This window comes from Nansenia antarctica (assembly GCF_963989245.1).
Source record: "Nansenia antarctica genome assembly, chromosome: 19".
Classification (NCBI taxonomy): domain Eukaryota; kingdom Metazoa; phylum Chordata; class Actinopteri; order Argentiniformes; family Microstomatidae; genus Nansenia; species Nansenia antarctica.
In genome coordinates this window covers 16,957,502-16,973,812 of record NC_137692.1, presented here as the reverse complement: position 1 = coordinate 16,973,812, position 16,311 = coordinate 16,957,502, and the positions used below count along the sequence as shown (strand labels likewise).

At 44.0% G+C, this 16,311-nt stretch overlaps 1 protein-coding gene across 1 annotated transcript; it reads left to right on the top strand.

Annotated features, from left to right (window-relative positions):
- The first annotated feature begins 7,004 nt into the window (after nt 1-7,004).
- Nucleotides 7,005-15,805, top strand: mdh1ab (malate dehydrogenase 1Ab, NAD (soluble)). Its single transcript, XM_080549224.1, has 9 exons — nt 7,005-7,076; nt 8,041-8,139; nt 8,572-8,668; nt 11,635-11,810; nt 13,849-13,971; nt 14,139-14,315; nt 14,535-14,648; nt 14,860-14,949; nt 15,208-15,805. The coding sequence occupies exons 1-9, from the start codon at nt 7,071-7,073 to the stop codon at nt 15,328-15,330; spliced, it is 1,005 nt and encodes a 334-aa protein (XP_080405350.1). The 5' UTR covers nt 7,005-7,070; the 3' UTR covers nt 15,331-15,805.
- Nucleotides 15,806-16,311: the final 506 nt, after the last annotated feature.

Below are 16,311 nucleotides of genomic sequence, written 5' to 3'. Positions count from 1 at the left end.
AAATGTATTTAGTACTTGTTGGAGAAGCCTTTATTTCCAATGACAGCTTCAAGATGATTCCTGTACAAAAAAAAAACTAATCTCTCACAGTGATCAGGTAGGATTCTGGCCCATCTTCAACAGACAGTCTTTAAATCTTGAAGATTCGGGGGGGGCCTGCTGGTGAATCTTGATCTTCAGTTCCTTCCTCAAATCAAATTCTATTGGACTTTAGTCTGCCGATTGACTAGGCCAGTCCAACATAGGGGTGGGCATCGACGATCGATAATTGATCGATAAGGATCTTGGTCGATCACAAAATAAAACATTTGGTCGATCACAAAAAAAAAAAAAAAAACTTTTTTTTTTTTTTTTTTGATCGACCAAATGTTTTATTTTGTGATCGACCAAGACCCTTATCGATCAATTATCGATCGTCGATGCCCACCCCTAGTCCAACACCTTTATTTTCTTCCTCTTGAACCAATTGAGAGTTTCCTTTGCAGCATGTTTTGGATCATGCTGCTACAAAATCCACCCATGTCTCATCCTCATCATCCTGGTGGATAGCTACTGATTATTCTTAAGAATCTCCCAGTACAGGGCTCCATTCAGCTGACCTTCGATCATTTGGATTCCACCAATATCATGTGGGGAGAAACAACCCCATACCATGACACTTCCACCTCAGAACTTCACTGTAGGTGTGGTATTTCCCCTAGGTTTGGGGGGGTGGCATGGACCGTAGCATGGCCCCAGTCTGCCCTGAGATTGGGAGGTTGTGAGTTCGATCCCCGGCCGAGTCATACCAAAGACTATAAAAATGGTACCCGATACATCCATGCTTGGCACTCAGCATTAAGGGTTGGATTGGGGGTAATACCCTGCAACATACTAGCGTCATGTCCAGGAGGTGCACTTGTAGGAATTCTGTAGAAGCACAACCCAGGGTCGTCTCCTCGTCGGTTAGTGCACCCGATTGCCCAGCAACTATCCAGCATTTTGTCAAACAACTAACTACTTGGTAAAAACCTGAGAAAATAGCTGGCAGGCAGCGGAAGAAAGATTTGTTTTGCCCGCCAGGTGGGCGTTCCTATAAGAATTTGACGTCACGTGAAAACTATGAATGGGCCATTAGGCTCTAGGGGTGTAACGGATCACGGCTGATCAGTACGGATCGCTCCCCACGGTTCGGCAGGCATGTGTACCGCGGATCAATTGCAAAATTTAACCAAGTAATAATATTAGTTAATATCTCTTGTAAATCACAATGTAGAGTTTCCATGAAAAGATAGACGCGACAGTTGCTCCAGTGTGCTTTGCTTTGCTCTAAAGCGCAATGCGCGTGCTAGTAACGTTGGCAGCGGAGAAGAACTCGAAAGGCCTCCCTCTAGGGATGGGACGATACACTCAATTCACGATACGATGCACCTCTCGATACAGGGGTTCACGATACGACAGTCACGATACGATCATAAATAAAACAAGATGAAAAAGCGTGACTGAACAATAATTTATTTATTCCGTTCCATAAAATAAAATGTTTGTGGCTTGTTACAGTGCAAGCTAAAACTTTGGCTGGATACTTTTAAACATCCTATTTCCATCTCTAGCCTGGCCTAGGATATGGACATGTTTTTCTTAGAAAAATCAACATAAACAGATGAACACAAACCGGGACACTGCTTTCCTATTTCGATCCCTAGCCTCTCTCTCTCTAGGCCAGAAAAATCAACATATCAACATTTTCTGGTAGTAGGATCTGTGATCTTTGAGCACTAACAATATCTCCTGCAGTTGAAAAGACACTCTCACTGGGGACTGACGTTGCTGGAATGCAAAGGTAGGCTTTGGCTAGAGAGGCAAGCGTGGGGTAAGCATATGCATTCTCTTTCCACCACTTGAGTGGACTGCTGCCGAGTGGGATAGCGGCCCCACTCCTGTACGAGAGTGTCTCTATTTCTATTCAGTCCCTCTGTTGGACTGCACTGGCTCAACAGCAGTGTAAGAGTCTCCAAAGAGATCCTCCAGCACTGTCTTCTTTGGTGGAGGAGGTTGTGTCGCGTCCTGCGTCAGCCCTGCTCCCTGTACTGTCTCTACCAGGGCTAGCTCAGCTCCCTGTGCTGTGGCCAGCTCTGCTGCCCCTTGTGTTGAAGCACTTGCTCTACTTGCATCTCTGTCCTCCTCAGTGGCACTGGTCTAAAACAAAATCGAAGTAGAAAATCAGTCAAATAGCCCCAAAAAAGTCCCAGTCTTTCAATCCCTTTCATTTCATCCCTCTCTCTATGACACCATTTTCCCCCACACACACCCTCATTTGAATGACTTGAAACAACACTCAATTTAAAAATACTTAAACATCTCTGAGTAAGAAAATTACAGAAACCTGAGTCTTTTTAACAGAATGGACGCACACACACACACACACACAGCCTTTTCCCCAATTAAAGTACCCGATCGCGTCGCAATAATTACCATGATTACCTGATTGCGTCGCAAATGTAGGCCTACAGCTCTCGCACGTATTTGGGCATAGATAGACTCTCGTTGCTCACCATCTAGATGGGATAGGGTTCTGAATTGTGGGTCTAGTGTTGTGCTCTCCTGAAGCATATCATTAGTGTCCCCAGAGTACCTGTCCGAGATGTCGCGTAGGATTGTGCTTTTCATGCTGGCCACGGTTAGGGAGTCATTTACATCGGATGACATGCTCTGCTCGACCATGCACTTCAGTGGCATAATCAGTGACACTGTGGGCTGTTTTTCGTCACAGACAACAGTTGTTCAGCGGCTCACAATGTCTTCTGCATCGGATGTATCATTGCAATCAAGAGTATCGATGTTTCTCGCATTTCTTCGAATGTCTGGGCTGCTCAGAGCTACTGCTACAGAAGCTTGTTGTTCCAGGTAGAGATCGAGCATCTCATATGTGCTGTTCCCTCGGGTTTGGACATAAGTGATTCATTTATGCTGTGGCAACTGCAGCAGGGCCTGCTTGCTGGCCAACACTGCGGTGGCTGTGGAACTCCTGTGGAAGAATGTTGTGGCCAAGTAGGCGACTAACGCGGGCTACCTGTAAGCCTCGCTGGGTAGCTAGATTGAGAGTGTGTGCTAAACACTTTATATGTGGCTTGAGACCGTTTTCACTTACTGCGATGTCCATGTTACGCGCGTTGCCTGCGACAACACCAATGGTGTTATTTGGCCTTTCCAACTCCCATTCTGCAACAGCCGGTATGAGACTCGCATAGCTGGCGAGTTTGCAGAACGAAACTTTCCATCTCCCAGTTGTCGTTGATGATGTGAGCTGTGATGGTGATGTAGCTTCGGGTTGCACGCGAGGTCCAACCGTCAGTGGTGAGTGAGGGAGATGAACGAACGAAAACGAAGCGTGGAGATAGATCTGGCTATGCGAGACTACTGTTCCACTAATCAATGGGATTTTTTTGGGGGACTGTAAACAACGGGGGTGCAGAGTTATATCCTGAAAATGCGTCTCTCTCTCGCGCTGAACGCATGACCTTGTCAGAGTGTATTTAATTCATTGCATGAAAACGAAATGTGCGTTATTTCCCGAACTTTGCTTCTCGGTCTGTCAGTCTCGATAGGAGAACCGGATCGAGTCCATTCAAGGCTGGTTATCTCACCCATTTTCATATGGTCATTGGTCACTAAGGTGTGTTCAACGATAGCACCCCGGGAAGTGAGGCTAAGTTTGCATCAAAGCGCATAAAGACACTACCCAAGTTGATATTCACATCTAGTCAGATTTTCGCTCACACCGGCTCACTACTTTTTCCTCATACCAGCACCATCTTTTGCATGGTTGCATCGCATAAGGCCTAGAGTTTTTCCTGATCGCTGAAAACTCTGGATCTAGTTATTGGCTACTATTTGGGCTTGGAGATTTCTTTCGGCTGAGGTCACATGGTTTAGAATAGCTCTGGGTTGTAGAGGCAGGGGAAACTAGTTAGACCTAGCCATTAGGGTCACAGCCAGGGGGGCATGGGATGTAACATAAACTCTGGTCTCTTTGTTTGACTGATGTAATGAGCCTGTAATGATGCCATCTAATATTCATAGCTAGGATCGGCTGACACTGGGATGCTATGAGGGTCAGCCCCTCCCATACAAAATGGGTCTCTTGGTGCAGACACATGGACAACCCGATCCTCTAGTTTTAGTGATACAATAAAGTACATATTAGCCTATAATAAAGGCCTACAAATGTTGTTTATCATAATAAGGCTATTCCAAAGAAACCCCATACAATCTCTACGATGCACTGGCAATATAACGCATAGCCTGCCACAGGACAAGCCTACTAGGTTTTTCTACTGGTAGTCTTTTTCTATAGGAGAGCCTACATATACATGTGTGGCCCTAAGTATAGAAGTTTAATGCAATTCATAACACAGATGTATTAGGCATCACACTGCCGCAAATAACGACTGGGACAAAAAGCTCACACGAGTCTCAAACCTGTCCTCCGCCAACACACTTGACAGCCTTTTGAAATAACCATGTTAACCAGCTACACCACCGAAAAACTGGCAATTTTATTGGTGCAGGTGGGGATATTTCAACTTGAGGAGTGAGTTTACCATCACAACTTGGTTATACTCAACGCTCTAAATGGTAAATGGACTGCACTTATATAGCGCCTTTTTTGCTGGTCCAAAGCGCTTTACAACTGGGAGCAATTGTGGGGTTCAGTGTCTTGCCCAAGGACACTTCGACATGTGGCCAGCCGGGGCTCGAACCGCTGATCTGCCATCCTTGTGATCATTAGACGGCGACTCTACCTCCTGCGCCACAGCCGCCTAAATTCAAACCAATGTGAACCCAACCATTGGGCTGAGCGCAACTGCGGATGGCACCACTGTAACAGCTGAGCTGCCGCAAACAGTATTGCTTCTGTGCACATGGAGCTTACATAAATCTGGAACCTGCCTCCAGTGTGTGGTCATTTTGTATTTTGTATCGTTGGAAAGCCTGAAAGTCTCCTTTACAACGAGGTACAATTGTAAGGATCATGCATTCGTGGAATGAGCAACACAGCTAAACGTGTGGGTAGCGGCCCCCAAAAATGTGCCAAAATCCCCTGCAATATTATTGTGTTGGTATTCACTCTCGTTTTGAGTTGCTTGGTGGATTGGATGATTGCACTCTCCCACAGTAATAAGCAAAAAAAACAACACATATTGGCCATTTTTACACTTTATTCATTTTACACTGTCAGGGACCTCGGTAGCGTGTGGAACATCCATACGCAGTCAGTCACAACAGCTTGAGACCTCCTCCTCATGCTGGCCACCAGCCTGGTCACACACTGCTGTGGGATGGCATCCCATTCCTCAACCAGGATTTGCCGCAAGTCAGCCAACATGGTTGCGTTGGTCACTCTGGCACATACAGCACGCCCAAGCTGATCCCACAAGTGTTCAATTGGGTTGAGGTCTGGACTCACGGCAGGCCATTCCATCCTCTCCACTCCCATATTCTGGAGGTGCTCTGTGATGATCCTGGCTCTGTGGGGGTGAGCGTTGTCATCCTGGAGGATGGAGTTAGGTCCCAGATTCAATTAGGTACCAGTCACACAACTGTGACTGGCATACACCTGCCAGCACTTGAAGCTCAAAATGAGAGTGAATACCAACAGAAGCATATTGCGGGGGGATTGAGGAATAATCCACCGAAATAACGTTTCCGAACTTTTTTTTAGGAGTTTAGTAAAAAGGTAAAGTAGTGCTTGCTTAGCCAATTCATTAATTACATTTATTTTTGAGTTGGAGTTAAGGCAACTCCTCTCACTATGAGACAATCAATGCAATTCAATTCAGAAATAAGGTAGGTCAGTATTCCTTGCACACACATATACACAACACACACACACACACAAAACACACACACACACACGCACGCGCGCGCGCACGCACACACACACACACACACACACACACACACACACACACCAAGAAAGAAAAAAAAAACACTTGTGGTGTTGGTGGCAACAACAACAACATAGCTTCAAACAGACAACCTCCATTATTGATTTGCTCAAATCTATCTGACTACAAGCAACGCACAGACTCAACGCACCCACACACATCACATGCATTTGTCTCTGGGGGGTTAGATGAAACACAAAATCGTCTCAGATTGAATGCATGTATCAATTTAGCTAAACCTACCTTGTTTATTCGGTGATGCTGTGCTGATGGAGTTATGGAATTTGCAAGGATTGGAAAGTTGCACCCTTGGTGATGGAGATGGCTTGACTGTCATTTAAATCTTCCAAATTAAGTATGTTAAGGGCAACTAACTACACCGGTTTAAGCTAGGATGCACCGCATTCTGCTGCATAATTTGCGCAATAAGGGTTGTGTGCTTGTGTAATAGGCAACACAGGCTCTCCCCCAAACTTTTCAGCAACAACAGCCTTTCTCTGGGCTGAAGCCTGCTGCACAAGTCAGCTAACAAATGCTGCTATCCGCGGTTGGCAAGGGCTGATTTACTATGTTTAAAGTGGGTAAACATGGGTAATGTAGTTCTTTTAGCCACATGTCAACGTAAAGACTACGGTTGACAGTTATGAAGAAGAACTACATATACCAACATCCTCAGATTACGCTGGCTCCGCCCAACATGGGTAATGTATTTCTTTAGCTTTCAGAGATTTACTATGTTTAAGTGCGGTAAACATGGGTAATGTAGTTCTTTTAGCCCACCTGTCAACATCCTCAGATTACGCTGGCTCCACCCAACATGGGTAATGTAGTTCTTTAGCCAACATGTCAACGTAAAGACTACGGTTGACAGTTAGGGCAATTCAACTACATATACCAATATCCTCAGGTAAACATGGGTAATGTAGTTCTTTAACCACCTGTCAACGTAAAGACTACGGTTGACAGTTATGAAGAAGAACTACATATACCGACATCCTCAAATGAGATTACGCTGGCTCCGCCCACCACGTGACACCTCTGGTTGTCAAGGAATAGGGGTGACCTCCTGTTGCACGAGAAGTAGGAGAGCACAGAGCTGACAGACAGACAGAGAGGTCCTACAACATCTACAACTAGAGAATGATGGTAATATAATAATAATATATAATTATTATATATAATATAGAGATAATATAATGCTATCATGGGATACACAACTGCCAAGTTGACACATAAGACCATTAACTAGTTAACTCTGACTATAGCAACTAAGCTGTGGATAACGGTAGCTAGCTAGCTAGCTATGTTAGCTACCTGCCTGTGTGTGATTGAAACAGGTTCAGCTGTTTGCTTGCAGACTAGTTACGTTTAGATCTCTGTTAGCTACCTGTGTGTGATTGAACCAAGTTCAGCTGTTTGGAAAGTAGTTGGGCTACATTTTCATTTTGTTGCATCATGAGGATATTAGTTGGTGCTTAACAGTCAGGTTATTGCTACTATAATAATAATATATGCATTATATATATGCATTATTTTTATTATCATCATAAGTGTGACCTGTCATTCTCAGAAAAACCATGGAGCTGCAAAGTGTCTAGTCTTGAGATATGACTACTTTATTGTTTCATACATTTCCAAAAATCCATAATTGTTTTGATTGATTTGTAACTTATGTCATGATGAACTCCATGATATACTTTGTGCAAGTGCAAATGCTTTGACATTGGTGGGGAGGGGGGAGGGGGGGTTGGTGAAAGAATGGTAAAGGATCCGATTTATAAATATCCCAGCTTGTTACGTCATGGAGATGTCAAGCTGAAGAGCTCCGATGGCCCGAGATGTGTGCTCTATTTTTACATTTACTGTGGTCAACCTTTATAAACCATATATAAATGTTATATATATATTAAATATGATATACAACATATATGTAATAATAATGTTCCTTCCTATATATATATCTATGTTTTCATTAGAGTATAGATCTAGTTCACTATCACAACAAATGTCTGCATGCTTCCTCCAAATATTACCTTTGTCCCTCCGCCCCCCACCCCAGAAATAAAACATGTTAATTAACTGCTAATCTGTTATCTGTCTTGTCTTGTAGTCTGAGCCTATTCGTGTTCTGGTAACCGGTGCTGCTGGGCAGATTTCCTATTCCCTGCTGTTTGGCATTGCTAAGGGAGATGTCTTCGGCAAAGAGCAGGTAAAGAAGCTCTTTGGCTTACTTGTGTAACAACAATCCATCTGATCTCATTATGGGTTGTGGGGGTTCAGCGTCACGACTGATGTCCTCTGGTCAAAGCTGACAGGACAGTCTGTTGGAAACATGCCTCAATGTCACAATATTTGAGGTCATATCTGGCTTGATATTATAGCTTAAATGGACTTTATCCACTTAATCAAGTACACATGTGACCTTCAGTCAAGCCTCCTGTGTCCTTGAATTGCATTAAAAGGTTATTGACTCTTATGTCAAAGGTGATCAGTATTGTCTTTTCTGTTATCAAGTCACCCAGTCACCTATTGGTGAACAGATGTAACAGTAGGTTCATAGCCTCCAGTGATGCTGTAGATTGGTTGTTGTCTCTGTGATGTTCACGTCCCTCATTCTGGTCTCTGCCTCCCGTCTCTGTAGCCCATCATCCTGGTGCTTCTGGACATCTCTCCCATGCTGCCAGTCCTGGATGGTGTCGTCATGGAACTACAGGACTGCGCCCTCCCACTTCTGAGGGGTAAATGTGACTAGGAAACCTGGGGGTTACTTTCAATACCCGTTATGTGTATTTTGGACCATAAACGTATGGTTGACGTGACGCTTGGGCTGTTTCAGGTGTATTTTCAGAGCTCTTAAAAAGAAATGCTAGCACTGTCGTACTGTGCAATTGCGATACACTATGAAATTCCATGCGTCCTAAACTGCAGAATGTAAACATAACTGGAAACACTCTTTTTTCTGAGACCGTCATTAACATTACAATTGCTAGCAGAAGCTTTTTAAGCTCATTAACGGTATAATACTCTAAATATTTACCTGGCAAACTTTGTTAACCTCGGAGCAACATCCTGTTGACCATTAATTAACTACCAGTCCAAACTGACCCAAAGTGAGAAGTGTCTCCAGTTTTGTTAACATTCTACAGTTTAAGACGTATGGAGTTTCATAAGCGTATTGCTAAAAACTCTTGTCTATGGACCTTGGGTAAAGCTATCAAATCCTGGAATGCGACATCAAAATCCGAGCAGAGGCTCTTTTAAATGGAAGGAAGCTCGTTCCTCGTTGGAATGATTATCAGTCTGTCTCGTTACAGTAACCAGGGACACGGCTTTAGTCGTGAGGCGCCATTATCCGCCATCTCCATTGTGACCTGGAATTTTTCCTTTGAAATGGTGCCGTCCTTTGCTTTGTTTAGACGAGGGCTGTGAGAGGCCCCTGTGTTAACTGTCAGTGCTGCAAAAGACAATGTTCAATGTAGAGAGGTGGGCGGCCCAACGATACATCCCTCCCATTGGTCTCTTGTGACCTGTAGCTGAAAGACTAGTTCAACTTGGAAGGTACATTGATATCAGGATAATGATGATGAATTTTTACTTATGAGTTTAAGTCTATTTAACTCAAAGCTGTTAATCAGGACACAATGAAAGCAAATACGTATACTGTATGAGTAATGTGTTATTGGACATTAGTTTAGACAAGATAAAAAGAGTATGACTGAATCCAAAGGTCGCTATAATGATAGGTGTGTAAAGAGATGATGGCATTTAAAACGTCACAGCAACAACCATGTGAAACTACTGCCTACACATAGTAAATAAATAGTGCTTTAATGGACTGACCACCTTATTAAGGGCTTTTGAACAGTAGTGTACAAACTGCCATCAAATCCATGTGTAAAGAGCTGTTCTGTACTGGTAGCTACAGTATGCAGAGTACGAGCATGACAAGTTGTGAATTATATTACATTCCAGATGGAACTTTAAGCTTCAGTCATTTACAAGCAAGTCCATTGCTGTTCGCTACGACAGTCCAATGTCATAAACTATAGAATGTAACCAAAGCTGGAGAGACCATTTTTCAAGTCACTGGATAGGTGATGAAGGCTATATGGCAGCGATTGTACTTGGCCTTTTGAGAGAGATACTGACTCTGTTTGGAAAATTAAAGAGGGGCTGTACTGGCTGATTTGGCTTTTTTTCTCTTCCTGCAACTGAGAAAGAGATTTAATTCTCGGAGATGTGGTTTCATGCACACTACATAGCCAAAAGTATGTGGACATCCCTTCTAATTAGTGGGTTCGGCTATTTCTGCCACAGCCATTTCTAACAGGTGCATAAAAGCAAGCGTACAGCCATGAATCTCCATAGACAAACATCGGCAGTAGAATGGGTCGTACCGAAGAGCTCAGTGACTTCGAATGTGGCACTGTCACGGGATGCCATTTTTCCAACAAGTCAGTTTGTCAAATGTCTGCCCTGCTAGAGCTTGCCAGGTCAACTGTAAGTGCTGTTATTGTGAAGTGGAAACGTCTAGGAGCAACAGCAGCTCAGACGTGAAGCGGTAGACCACACAATCTCACAGAATGGGACCACAGAGTGCTGAAGCACGTAGTGCATAAAAATCACCCGTCCTCGGTTGCAACTACTGAATTCCAAACTGCCTCTGAAAGTACCACAAAGTACCACAAAGGACCACAAAGTGAGGTCCATAATGCCATGGTATGCCGAGTTTGGTGTGGAAGGACTTGACTGGCCTGCACAGAGCCCTGACCTCAACCCCATCAAACACCTTTGGGATGAATTGAAACGCTGACTTGCGAGCTAGTCCTTCTCGCCCAACATCAGGGCCCGACCTAACTAACGCTCCTGTGGCGGAATGGGAGTAAATCCCTGCAACCATGTTCCAAGATCTAGTGGAAAGCCTTCGCAGAAGAGTGGATGCTGTTATTTTATTTATTTATTTGACCTTTATTTAACCAGATAACAAATTCTCAATGATGGCCTGGCCAAGAGGCCCCAGCAAGAATAAATACAAACATACAGAAATACACAGGGTCAACACAAAAACAATACATGAGGGCAAAGAAAAAATAAATAAAAACAAAGTCAACTAACCTGTGTGTGAAGGGACAGAGGAGGAGGAGGGGGGTGGGTTGTGTGTGTGTGTGTGTGTGTGTGTGTGTGTGTGTGTGTGTGTGTGTGTGTAGGGGGGGGGGGCAATCAACAGGAACAACAGTCAACTATGATCTGTTGAAGTTTGTTTGAAGATAGTAAGTGAGTGTAAGTGTTATAGCAGCAAAGGGGGGACCAACTCCATATTAATGCCCATGGTTTTGGAATAAGATGTTCAACAAGCATGGGTGTGATGTTCGAGTGTCCACGTAGTTTTAGCCATGTAGTGTACCAACCAATGTTTCTCAATGGTGAATCAGGATGTCAAAATTCACAGCCAATCACTCTGTTTTCAGAAAAAATAAAGAATATAATGGATGTATATGACTACTGCTGAGGCCACATAGACACATTTTCAACAGGACATTTTTTCATTTAAGTTCCTCTTTAAGAAATGCGTCCTTTCCATCCTAGAGCCTATGACTGATCGACACAGGACCGGACATTAAAACATGGCTTTCACCAATTCAAGATGGGAGAAACATGTTAAGTGAAGTAATTAAACAATGTCGCTTGTGGTGTGTGTTTGCAGAGGTCATCCCCACTGACAAGGAGGAGGTTGGCTTCAAGGACCTGGACGCGGCCATCCTGGTTGGCTCCATGCCAAGGAGGGAGGGGATGGAGAGGAAAGACCTGCTCAAGGCCAACGTGGCCATCTTCAAGAGCCAGGGAGCTGCCCTGGAGAAGTACGCCAAGAAGACTGTCAAGGTGAGCCATGTCACACAAAGGATCCTGCTTTCGTAGGGAGTGTGTTTGTGATTCAAAGGTTAAGTTAATGAAGTATGGATATGTGTGTATGTGGGTGCGCCTGTAGCGAGCCGTGTGCTCCATCCACATGTCTGAACAAAATCCCCTCTGCATTGTGGGATATGATCCTCACATTGTACTCACAAGGGGTGGTATGTCCTCTAGAGCCAGTAGAACTATGAGAGGGTTTGTGGAGACAGCATGTGTTGGAAACTGTCAGATTGACAGGCGGGTTTGTGGCCTACACATACACATACACACGCACACACTTTTTCTGTGACCTTCTTGTTAAGTCTGAGTTAAATCGGTCTGCAGGAGGCATGGTTGACCTTGGGACACTGTAGATCCTTAGCAAGCTGTCGTCATTTTACCTCCTACATGAGACCCGAGAGCTCTTTAATTTCTCCTTTCAATAAAAGTTAAGTGCAATGTAACATTCACATGTTTCATTTCTGCTGAGCATACACATGGCTTTGATTTACGACATGCAACAATGGATAAGGACAGGCGACCAGACGCTGATGAAGTGCCTGCAGCATTTAGCCAAGGGGTTTTCAGATTCGCTCTCTGTTGGAGATGATCAGCCTCAGCAAAGCACTGTGCAGATTTGCTGACATTGTTGATCAAACAGTGGTTATTTCTTGCAGCAGGTGATTTGTAGATTAGTGATTCTATGCAGTGCCTTGTTCAAACCCATCATGAAAGGCAGAGGTGGTCTGGAAGGGAATAAGACCTTTGCTAGGTGCACGGTCCAGGGCTCATGCTCAACTGTGCTGCAGTAATCAGGCGTGCACTGTCTGTACCCAGCGTGGTTGTCTTCTATGTCGTTGTCATAGAAACTTGACTGTTAAGCCCCATTTGCACGGGACTAGTATTACCTGGTGACCTCTGGTAATTTGTAATAATTACAGAGGTCGTCTGTGTTCCTAATCCCGTGCGAATCGGCCATTTCCGTAAAGAAATCCACCTGCAAATTACCTACCATATTTCGCAGTGTAATCTCGTGCGTATCTTTTGGGGTGAGTTTGTTTTCTCTGCCCCTTTTTTTTCTGCCGCGTGTTTCGAGAACTAACCAATGCCTGTTGTGCTTGTTGTTCATGAAGCGGATGTTACACAGAGCTATGACATCATATCCGGGGGAATGTCTGTAAATTCCAGTAAAAAACTGATTTTGCTTATCCCGTCCGAATGCGCCACATGAAACACAGACCTCAGGTGGGGGGATTTCTAAATGACAGAGGTCACCAGATAATACTAGTCCCATGCGAATAGGGCTTTAGTCATCATGTCCCTGTAATAGACAGTAATTTAATCGGAAATATAGGTGACTTTCTATTCCGTTTATGTTGTAGCTCTCAGCTGAGAAGATTAATGCATCCCCTCCCCACTGTATATACTAGCTTGTCATGTTCAATGCCATGGATAAAGGGGGGTAAGAACATTTATTTATTCAATGAGTTAGAGGTACAGAACATTTTTATTGGCAGAGAAAATGCAAAAAAACAAACAGCTGCATCTGCTGCAGATTACATTGTGTTTTCTCCTCATTATATGACATCTTCAACCCATTTTCCAATTAAAACATCTTTAGCCTTTAATCGTTTGACAGCCCTACAAATAACACATACCAACCATAATAAGTCATGTAGGCTGACGATCACATGCAGCCAGATTTAACATGGAATGTATTACTTGAATCTAGACTTCCGGAGGTTAAACTTTCTCCTGAGGGCCTGGGGTGGTCCAGTTGTCTAGCACCGCGGTCTACAGTGCACACGTATGCCCATGTCGGCATGGGTTTGAATCTGGCCCATGCCCTGCCGACATGCCCTCTCTCCCTTCTTCTCCTTACTTTCCTGTCTGTCTTCACTCTATCTGTCCAATAAAATGAAAAATATGAGTGGGACTTTAAATAACTTAAAAACTTTTATTTTTTACTTTCTCCTGGAGTGTTTTCATTTTTATTTTGAAGGTGACTCTTCTTGTCTGTTTCTCTCAGGTCCTGGTTGTAGGGAACCCAGCCAACACCAACTGCCTAATCGCAGCCAAGTCTGCCCCCTCCATCCCCAAAGAGAACTTCTCCTGCCTGACCCGCCTGGACCACAACCGGGCTCGCTCTCAGGTGTGTGCGCGTGCTCTCACTTTTGTATGCATGTTCTCAGGTGTGTGTGCGTGCTCTCCATGTCAGAGTACATCTGAGTTGATTTGGCCATGCAATTTTGAAAACGTTTCCTAGCGTTCATCCTGACCCCTATTTACAACTTAATTTACCACGTTTCTCCCTCCTAGGTGGCGATGCGCTGTGGTGTGCCGGCCACCAGCGTGAAGAACGTGATCATCTGGGGAAACCACTCGTCCACCCAGTACCCAGACGTGCACCACTGCAAGGTCAACCTGCAGGGCAGCGACCTGGCTTGCTTTGAGGCTGTGAAGGACGACGCCTGGCTCAAAGGAGACTTTATCTCGGTTGGTTCCGCCTGCTACTTTTCTTGCATTCTAAAGTTCACATGTAATCACAGACTACTGGGTTCAGTTCAAAGCTGATAACTTGATTTTATAATTCCGTTTTTTTTCCTGTATACTCTTAAAACCTTAACCTTAAAACCTAAATAATGGGAGTTTGTTGTTGTGAAAGGATAACATTTCGGACCCACAGTGATCTGAGCCCATCTTTCTCTCTGGTAGACGGTGCAGCAGAGAGGTGCTGCGGTCATCCAGGCTAGGAAACTGTCCAGCGCCATGTCAGCAGCCAAGGCCATCTGCGACCACATGAGGGACATCTGGTCAGGCACTGCTGAGGTCAGCACACGAGGAAGGGGTTTACACAGGACCTCTGATTATAAATCTAAATTGCCCAGATTTAGAATTAGTGTACCCTCCTTAATGCTACCCATGACCATTTCGGGGCGGTGCCGGTAGATCCGTTTTAGCAGGCAGATCTATTGTAGGCCTGCATATGATGTCCTTGTTTGTTCCTAAACGTAGCTCTAATTCTCCCCTTGGCCTCCAGGGGGAGTTCATCTCCATGGGCGTCTACTCTACTGGCAACTCCTATGGAGTCCCCGAAGACCTCATTTACTCATTCCCTGTCCAAATCAAGGTGATACTCGTGTGTGTGTGTGTGTGTGTGTGTGTGTGTGTGTGTGTGTGTGTGTGTGTGTGTGTGTGTGTGTGTGTGTGCGTGCGTGCGTGCGTGAGCGTGTGTCGGGGGGGCGGTCAAAGTCATATGCAACAACTTCAAAATCAAGACAAGCAGTTTTTTTGCCAGAAAGTTGTTGCATGGTGGTTTCCAATGGGGAGTAAATTGTCTGGGACGCAAATACTTTTTTCCACATTTGCCAAATTATTGTTTTCACAGAACAAAACCTGGACAATTGTGAATGGGCTGTCTGTCAACGACTTCTCCCAAGGCAAGATGGATGCCACCGCCAAGGAGCTGGTGGACGAGAGAGACACGGCTGTTTCCTTCCTGGCCGTGTGACTAGAGACCCAACGACCAACCCAACAGCACTTAGACACCCCCAAACCTCCAGACCCACGCCTGTGATGCACTCCTCTGCAGTTCTGTGCGTGCTTGTGCGTCAAGCCTCTCCACTGAGTTCAAATGTTCTAGAAATCTTGAGTTTCTTGTGTGAATGAAAAAACATAGGAGTATTGTTACAAGTATTTAATGAGGCATTAGTTCCGCGATCACTGTAACGGTTAATGTTGAGCAATAAAACCAGCGAATGACGTACTCTTTATTTTCTAAATGAACTTGAATTTTTTTCGTTGTGGAAAACTCTCAGTTAAAGAATTACAGATTTTGTAAAAATGATGGTATTTTCCATATTAAGTTATGATATTCATTAATATTTTATTCATATGATGATCCACTAATAGTCTCCTCAAATAAGAGATGAAAGTCCGGGGTGGACAAAGTACAGTCACTAATCATTGTACATGCTAATCTGTTATGCACAGAACAGTAATAAATATGGTCAAATTATGTTTACCTGGAAATATGTCAACTCACTACGGTTGAAGCCCCGTCCCCCATCTATCTATTATGCCATTGTTCTATCGTATCTATTGTGTTCTCTGAGCTCTAATAAACTCCATCTAGCTCCATAAAGACTTACGGTTTTGCGGCTTCAAAAAAAATGCACAAGTTAAAACATTAATGGGAAGTGATGGGATCACAATATTTTATTTTTATTTTTGCCAAAATAAGCACAAATTATCCAACAAAGTATATACAATTTTGAGCTTTAAAATGTACATACTGGTGGAATTACATGTACTTTTACACATGCCTATTGTATTTGTATAAACTGGACTGTTTTTCAAAGATTTCAATAATCTGGTGACACTTAACTTCTAGAATGCATATCAGGTGAGTTTGAATCTAAAGCGGTGTCACTGCTGGTTAATGCGGGGGTACCGCATTCAGCTCAAAGTATCCACTCTGCACAGTGTAGGA

Coding starts and splice junctions, on each gene's coding strand:
- mdh1ab (XM_080549224.1), top strand. Junction 8,140..8,571: donor ATGTCTTCGGCAAAGAGCAG/GTAAAGAAGCTC, acceptor CCGTCTCTGTAG/CCCATCATCCTGGTGCTTCT. Junction 14,950..15,207: donor CATTCCCTGTCCAAATCAAG/GTGATACTCGTG, acceptor TTGTTTTCACAG/AACAAAACCTGGACAATTGT.